Raw genomic sequence first — 8,803 nt, forward strand, 5'->3', positions numbered from 1 at the left:
GAACCCGCCACCTTAGGTGTATGTGGCTGGTGCCTTAGCCACTTGAGCCACAGGCGCCGAGCCCCCAGTACCTATTTAACTAGGTTCCTATTGTCAGCGTGGCTCACCAATGGGGAGACTGACCATCTGAGAGGTGAAGTCATGTGTCCCACTGGGAAATAGGGAGATGGAATTGAAACCTATGCCTCGATTTTTTTTTGTATTACAGAAAGTTCACCTTGGAATCACATTCACACAAAAGAATTTGTTGAAAACATATACTGTTCACAGGGTCCTGGGTGAGGTACTACAGACACGGCTTAGACTGACCCAGGTTCACAGAACTCAGTAAATGTCCAGCTGCTGGAATTAATTCACTTAGCTATGGATGGCTGGCATGAGGTTGTCCTCAGTGTTCATGAATTCCGTGTGTATTTTTTAAAGTCATGTGACATTTAAATAAGAGGGGAAATGAATAGTAATTCAGTCAACAAGGATTCATTCATTAAGTAAGTTATTTGCTGAGTGAAATGATGATGACAGGGAATGGCTTCAAAATGATTTATTGGGAGGGAGAGCAGTAAATGAATATGTCCAGTTAAATGGGAATTGCAAATAAACAAATACTTTTTGTAAGTATACCCATAAATCTCTTGTGGTATGTAGAACATACTTATCCTAAAAAGGCGTCCATTATTTACATGAAAGTCACACTAAACTGGGTGTCCTGCATTTTCTGATGACTCTGCTGGGGCTGCAGAAGAAACTAGACTGACAACAAACTGGTAAGCATTGAAGCTGGTGAGGGACAGAGCTGCCCCAACTCCTCCTGCCTGGAGGGCCAGAGCAGGGCCTGATGGAGTGGGGTGTAGGACAATATTTGGGTTAAGGAAGGAGAAGGGAAGACTTGGCCTGGGGGAGGGCCAGAGAGGCAGTCTGTGGATCTGCCCAGCAGAAAAGGATGGGAGGGCCAGGTTTTGTGGTTCATGCCTGTAAATCCTAGCACTCTGGGAGGCTGAGGCAGAAGGATAGCTTGAGCTCAGGAGTTAAAGACCAGCCTGAGAAAGAGCAAAAATCATGTCTTTAAAATAAATAAATAAATAAATAAATAGTGCTGGGCATGGTGGCTCATGGAGCCTGGGAGGCCGAGGCAGGTGGATTGCCTGAGTTCACAGGTTCAAAACCAACCTGAGCCAGAGTGAGACCTCTGTCTCTAAAAAAAAAAGTAGCTGGGCATTGTGGTGGGCGCCTGTAGTCCTAGCTACTCAAGAGGCTGAGGCAAGAGTTTGAGGTTGCTATGAGCTGTAACATCACATCACTCTACTAAGGGCAACGAAGCAAGAAAAGAAAGGAAAGAAAGGAAAGAAAGGAAGGAAGGGAGGGAGGGAGGGAGGGAGGGAGGGAGGGAAAGAAAAGAAAAAAAGAAAGAAAAGAAAGAAAAGAAGGAAAAGAAGGAAAGGAAGGAAAGGAAGAAAAGAAAGAAAAGAAAAGAAAAATTAGCCAGGTGTTGTGGTGAGCACCAAGTAGTCTCAGCTACTTGGGAGGTGAGACAGGAGAAGCCCTTGAATCCAGGAGTTTAAGGTTGCTGTGAGCTAGGTTGCTGCCATGGCACTCTACCAAGGGCAACAAAGTGAGACTCTGTCTCTTAAAAAAAAAAAAAAAAAAGGTGGGAGGATTCCCAGGCAGAGGGCACAGCTTGGGCAAAGACTTGGCAGGAGGAGACACGTCTAAATACTATTTGCTGCTGAGTGTGGTGGCTCATTCCTCTAATCCTAGCACTCTGAGAGCCTAAGGCAGGTGGATTGCTTGAGCTCATGAGTTTGAGACCAGCCTGAGCAAAAGTGAGACTCTGTCTCTAAAAAAAAAAAAAAAAAAAATAGGCTCAGCGCCTGTGGCTTAAGGGGCTAAGGCGCCAGCCATGTACACCTGAGCTGGCAGGTTCAAATCCAGACCAGGCCTGCCAAACAACAATGACAGCTTCAACCAAATAGCTGGGCATTGTGGCGGGCACCTGTGGTCCCAGCTACTTGGGAGGCGGAGGCAGGAGAATCGCTTGAGCCCAGGAGTTGGAGGTTGCTGTGAGCTGTGATGCCATAGCACTCTACCCAGGGGGACAGCTTGAGGCTCTGTCTCAAAAAAAAAAATAGCCAGGCATTGTGGCAGATGCCTCTAGTCCATTACTTGGGAGGCTGAGATAAGAGGATCACTTGTGCCGAAGAGTTTGAGGTTGCTGTGAGCTATGACACCATAGCACTCTACTGGAGGCAAGAAAGTGAAACTCTGGCTTAATCAATCAATACTATTTGGTCTTTTTTTTTTTTTTTTTTTGAGACAGGAGCCTCAAGCTGTCCCCCTGGGTAGAGTGCCGTGGCATCTCAGCTCACAGCAACCTCCAACTCCTGGGCTCAAGCAAGTCTTCTGCCTCTGCCTCCCAAGTAGCTGGGACCACAGGCGCCCACCACAACGCCTGGCTATTTTTTGGTTGCAGCCGTCATTGTTGTTTGGCGGGCCTGGGCTGGATTCGAACCCGCCACCTTGGGTGTATGTGGCTGGCGCCTTAGCCACTTGAGCCACAGGCACCGAGCCAATACTATTTGGTCTTTAAGTCTTTTAGCTCTCAGAGTGGGGAAGGCTTCTACAAACTCAAGAGCCTGGCATAGCCATCTAGTGATTTCCCCACAGACAACACTGGGGCCCAGATGACTGGATGGCATGAGAGGTTCACATCCCAGTGGGTGACCTGGCTGATACTGCTCTAAACCCCTCTAGGCATTTTTACCTCATTCTTGGGTCAGCAGAAGCTATTGAAGTTTCCAGAGGAGATGGTTACAGTAGTTCTCAACCTGTGGGTCGTGAGCCCTTTGGGGTTGAACAACCCTTTCACAGGGGTCGCCTAAATACATTCTGCACATGGGATATTTAAATTACGATTCGTAACAATAGCAAAATTACAATTATGAAGTAGCAACAAAAATAATCTTATGGTTGGGGGTCACCACAACATGAGGAACTGTATTAAAGGATCGTGGCATTGGGAAGGTTGAGAACCACTGGTTTAGAATGTATGTGGTGCTGTTTTTGATCCCAGAGATGAGAACTGTGTGGCTAAAAGGACGTTTTGGGGACCTGATATAGGGACAACGGGGCATCATGGCCTATGAGCCTGTCTTGGCCTTCACTGAACATTCCAGCAGATATCCCCAGTAGGTTGCCACCCTCACGTTGCCCACATCAGCCAGAGTCTGCTATTTATAGCCAGTGTCTGTTGTCCATAGCTATAGAACGGACCACTCAAAGCCAGTGATGCAGAAGGCCCTTGGGTTTATGCTCAGCATGTGAATCATATGGGTAGTTGGGGCTGCATTGGAGTCTTTTTTTTTTTGAGACAGAGTAGAGTAGAGTACTGTGGTGTCAGGGCAGAGTGCTGGGTAGAGTGCTGTGGTGTCATAGCTCACAAAAACCTCCAACTTGGGCTCAAGCAATCCTCTTGCCTCAGTTTTTCTATTTTTAGTAGAGACAGGGTTTCACTTTTACTCAGGCTGATCTCAAACTTGTGAGCTCAAGCAATCCACCCACCTCAGCTCCCAGAGTGCTAGAATTACAGGATTACAGGCATAAGCTACCGCAAACAGCCACCAAGCACTGGAGTCTTCACCTGAGCTCTGACCTCCCCACTTGCCAGAGCTGCCCATGAGCTGACACCCCTCCCTTAATTCTAATTTAGAACAGATGATTTGCACAAACATGTCACTGTTTATGGCATCTGTTATTAATCAACTGTAGAAATCTCCATTGCCTCATGATTGGTCCATCCATGGGGTGGTGACCATGTGGCCTGGTCTCCTCACCTAGGCTATGCCAAGATGCATGGGTCTGCCATTCAGGAGTGTCCCACACAGCTCATGGACCGAATGTGGATTGAGGATATTTTTGCTTATCTGTCGTGTCGATATCACAAAAATCATGCACAGATCTTTTTTATTTTTGCTTGTCAGCTTTCATTAGTGTATTTAAGGCATGGCCCAAGACAATTCTTGTTTTTTTCCAGTGTGGCACAGAGAAGCCAAAAGGTTGAACACTCCTGCTTAGGAGGGCAGTGGCCAGTCAGCTGAGAGTAGGGCTGAAGCCCACTGGCCCCAAGGGCCTGATAGCCTCAAATCCCTTCAGGAAAGTCTAATGAAGGGACTGTGATGCCACCTGAGTCTGTGGTCATGGGCAGGTGGGCCTCTCAGCCCAGATAATGGGGCTACTGAGCGCCTGCTGTGCACAGCCTAAGGAGCTTGTGTGCAGCCAGCACAAAGCATTTACCTTCATGGGGCGCCTGCCCTGGCTGTCTTCCCCTGAGCCTTGCAGAATAAAAAACAAGCAAACCAATTACCACTTAACAGGCAGGATGCTGTGCCTGAACACAGCCTTTCTGCCTCAGAGGCCAGCGGGGGTAGTAGAATATAATCAGCAGAAGAGGGGACCCCTGGGAGCAGGACAGAGCTGGTCAGAAACCTAGGGCCAGAGGGCTGAAGGCTCATGGAGGGGAGGGGTTGAAAAGGGGAGGGCCAGAGAAATGTACACAGACAAGACCCTCCCCACCCACCCATTCCCAGTGTCCTATACCTTGACTGCGTACACCCTTGGGCCCTGCATATACTAGTGCCCCATAAATGCTGAGTGGCTTGAAGACAGAGCAAGAGGGCAACATGCAACTGGGCATAGAGATTGAGATGGCAGGGATGAGGTCAAGCAGGGGTCCAGAGTTGCTGGGGGCCACAGATGACAGTGACATGAGGTCTGGAGTGTAGGACGTTTATTGGGCCCACCATTCCCAGCCAACTTGCCCAGGTTCAGAACTCCCTCCACAGGTAGAGGTGGGAAACCAAGCACCCAGAGCAGCATCACCCAAATTATATGCTTAGACACTGAGCTATGTCCAAACTAGGACTCAGGGCATTCTGAGCACTCCAGACACGTATGTTGGAATCTGGGGGTCCTGGGAAGATGGTATCTAGGCCATGACCCCATGATGGACATACACCAAGGAGGGGCTGCTCCAGCCAATTTTGGATGCCCCTGCCTATGCCTCTCTCTCCCTCACCAAGTGCATCTCTCAGCAGTCCCACATCTGGATGGGTTGTTTTTTAATGTTCCTGCCCCATTAGAGTCCAGGCTGTGTGGGATATTCCCTCACGGGGGAAGAGCAACACTCATGGTCAGGAGTCTGTTTACAGTGGCCTCAGGTCAGGGGTAGCTAAGGGGCACCCGCCGCCACAGTCCGCCACACAGGCAGTTCTTGATCCACCGCTGCTCCCACTGCTTGACTGCTGTTGTCCTGTTGGGCGACTTGAGCATAGTGACACAGCCACACCTGTAGGAATGTTATGGGTACCGTCCCTCTGCCTACTCCCTACCGCCACCTGCCACAAGGGCTTTGCATATGCTCTTCCACCCACCAGGAATACTGTTTCCTATGCCTATGCTAGCCCCTACCACATCCGGCTAACTGCTTCTCATCCTTTATTCCTGGCTCGAGTGCTTCCTCCATAGGGTGTCCCCCTACACATGAAGGAATGGTTGGGGGCTCCAATGTTGGAGTGGCCACTCCCTAGAGGCATAACCCTGGGAAACTCTGAGCCTCAATTTCCTGGTGATGCATCGGAACCTGGCTGTTTGGTGGTGTCACCTACTTAAGGTAGCCATGGCTTGTTTTTTGCACTTGGGTTTCTGAGCTATGTAGGCTGCATGGTTATGTGGTCCCAGCACCATCTGACAGACCAGGACAGACTGTCAGACCTTCAAAGGTCACCTCAGCCCTTTGAGACCCTGGGGTTTCATCTCTCAGCAGCTCCAGGAGGGAGGTACTTTATAACCCCATTTACAGATGGGAAAATTGAGGCTCAGATAGGTCTCAGGGCCACTTACCTGGTGCAGGCCTTGCACTCCTCCGTAGGATAGGCTCCCAGATGCAGCCGCCGCAGGTGGTCAATCTTGGGCTGGCCCGGTGCCCTGGTGGACGAGAGGAGAGGATGTGAGCAAGGCCTGGGTGCTGCTTGGCTGGGCCTGGGCAGGGGTGTTTATCTACAGGTAGGCAGGAGCCTCCTCACACAATCCACCAGTAAACTGATGGGCCCAGGCCTCTGTGGACAGTAAGACAGGAGGTGCACAGACACCAACATGGCTCTTTCTCAGTGTGAAAAGAAATCCAGATGCCCCTAATGGAGAGGGGCCATATCCAGAACCTCTGGACTAGAGAGCTACTGTACCATAGCAGACCATGGACTAATAGGGAGCAACATGCATAAAGGAGTGAAAAAAGAATGCTATGATGCTATGACAGGAACATCCTATGTTTATGATAACAATAATATGAACATAATTTTTTAAAATTAAATCATAGCTGTGTACATTAATGTAGTCATGGGGTACAATGTGCTGGTTTTATATACAATTTGGAATATTTTCATCAAACTGGTTAACATAGCCTTCAAAGTGTTTACTTAGTTATTGTGTTACGACATTTATATCCTACATTTAATAAGTTTCACATGTACCCTCGGTAAGATGCACCGTAGGTATGGTCCCACAATATGAACATAATTTTATTAAAAATAACTAACATGGGCTCGGCGCCTATAGCTCAGCCAGCTAAGGCGCCAGCCACGTACACCTAAGGTGGCGGGTTCGAATCCCCAGCCCGGACCCGCCAAACAACAATGACGGCTGCAACCAAAAAATAGCCGGGCATTGTGGCCAGCGCCTGTGGTCCCAGCCACTTGGGAGGCGGAGGCAGGAGACTCGCTTGAGCCCAGGAGTTGGAGGTTGCTGTGAGATGTAATGCCACGGCACTCTGCCCAGGGGGACAGCTTGAGGCTCTATCTCAAAAAAAAAAAATAAAAATAAAAAAATAACTAACATGGTTTGGCACCTGTAGCACAGTGGTTACGGCGCAAGCCACATGCAACAAGGGTGGCAGGTTTGAACCCAGCCAGGGCCAGCTAAACAACAATGACAACTGCAACAAAAAATAGCTGGGTGTTATGGCAAATGCCTATAGTCCCAGCTACTTGGGAGGCTCATGTTTCAACATGAGACAAGAGAATCACTTAAGCCCAAGAGTTTGAGGTTGCTGTGAGCTGTGATGCCACAGCACTCTACCAAGGGTGACACAGTAAGACTCTGGCTCAAAAAATAAATAAATAAATAAATAAAATAAAAATAAAAATAACTAACAGTGATATAACATAATAATTCTGTGCACAAACCAAAGGCTGGAAAGTTATAAAGCCCACAGAGGGATTCAAAGGGGTTTATATTTTCTTCCCTTTCTCTTATCTTAATTCTACCTTTGAAATGACAAAGTTGGCTCAGCACCCATAGTGGTTAGAGCACCAGCCACATGCACCGGGGCTGGCAGGTTTGAACCCAGCCCAGCGGTTCTAAACAACAACTACAACAAAAAAATAGCCAGGTGTTAGAGCAGGTGCCTGTTGTCCCAGCTACTTGGGAGGCTGAGGCAAGAGAATCGCTTAAGCCCAAAAGAGTTCGAGATTGCTATAAGCTGTAACACCACAGCACTCTACCAAGAGCGACATGAGACAATTATCTCAAAAAAAAAAAAAAAGAAGAAATGAGAAAGTTCATTTTATTTATTTATTTTTTTGAGACAGTCTCACTCTATCACTCTGGGTAGAGTCCATAGCATCATAGCTCATAGCAACCTCAAACTCTTCTTGGGCTTGAGTGATCTTCTTGCCTCAGCCTCCCAAGTAGCTGGCACTACAGGTGCCCACCACAACACCCAGCTAGTTTTTCTATTTTTAGTGGAAAAGGGGTCTCACTCTTGCTCAGACTGGTCTTGGATTCCTGAGCGGTCCTCCTGCCTCAGCCTCCCAGAGTGCTAAGATTATAGGCATGAGCCACAGCACCTGGTCAAGAGGTTTTGATTAAAAAACAGGTGTATACAACCACATTTAAATATTGGCATGAAAGTCTCTCTAGAATCACAGACCCAGAACATGAATTCCCAGACCCCTCACCCATGGCTGATGGGAGAACATACCTGCCTGGCCTCTGAGGCACAAAATCTACAGAACATAGTGCTGGTTTTGGCCTAGACACCCTACCTTTGGGATATGTGCTTTGGAGACCACCCTATGTGCTGAGTGACAGCCACTCAGGCCACTTACAGTAGCTACACTGCCTATGCTGGGAAAAGCTGACACTATTGTACCCTCAGTGAGAGGCAGACAAATGGAGGCATATCATAGGACTGGGGCCCCCCACACTGATTTTGGTTGGTTTCTGAGGTGCAGAGGAATCTAAGGCACGGGGCTGGGCACTCTCAACTCTCCTATCTGAGGTTGAACAGAGCGTGTGGGGGTGTATTTCAACAAAGTCTCTGCCCTAGACACACCCAGCCCCGCAAGGCATTAGGACCTTGGGGGCAATTGGGAATCTGCCAAAAGCTGCCCATGGGTGAGATAGTTTATTCTGTTCTTATTGAACATGTTATAATTTCCAAAACAAAAAGCTTAAAATCTCCTATGGAACCATCCCTTTTTTCATCGTCTTTGCCTGAAACTCAAACCCAAATCAATGCCTGTGATTCTTCAGGCAGCTCCTCTCACTGTGAGCAAGAGAAAAAAAAAAACGCTGAAAAGTCTGGAGCCAAGGGCTTAAAGTGGCTTCCCTAGAGGTGGGGCTGCAGAGAGGGTCATTTTCTTCCTTTTGCTCATCTGTGACATCTAAAATGTCAACCCAATGTAGTAACTACTTAGAGAATTCCCTTGTGTTTCTTTTTCTTCTTCTTCTTCTTTTTTTTTTTTTTTTTTTT

The 8,803-nt window shown here is 48.0% G+C and overlaps 1 protein-coding gene across 2 annotated transcripts in view; it reads right to left on the minus strand.

Annotated features, from left to right (window-relative positions):
* Positions 1–4,765: 4,765 nt before the first annotated feature.
* MED16 (mediator complex subunit 16) overlaps positions 4,766–8,803 on the minus strand; it is a 28,209-nt gene continuing 24,171 nt past the window's right edge. Inside the window, exons 14-15 of one of the 2 annotated variants that reach the window (XM_012804526.2) lie at positions 5,893–5,976; positions 4,766–5,338 (exon numbers count right to left, since the gene is read on the minus strand). In XM_012804526.2, coding sequence (XP_012659980.1) covers positions 5,212–5,338; positions 5,893–5,976 — 211 coding nt within the window. In that variant the 3' untranslated portion in view covers positions 4,766–5,211. The remainder of the gene's footprint in view (positions 5,339–5,892; positions 5,977–8,803) is intronic. The other variant, XM_023512542.1, reaches the window with a different exon arrangement.

Source organism: Otolemur garnettii, unplaced genomic scaffold (assembly GCF_000181295.1).
Source record: "Otolemur garnettii isolate 467f Iridium unplaced genomic scaffold, OtoGar3 scaffold00029, whole genome shotgun sequence".
Classification (NCBI taxonomy): Eukaryota; Metazoa; Chordata; class Mammalia; order Primates; family Galagidae; genus Otolemur; species Otolemur garnettii.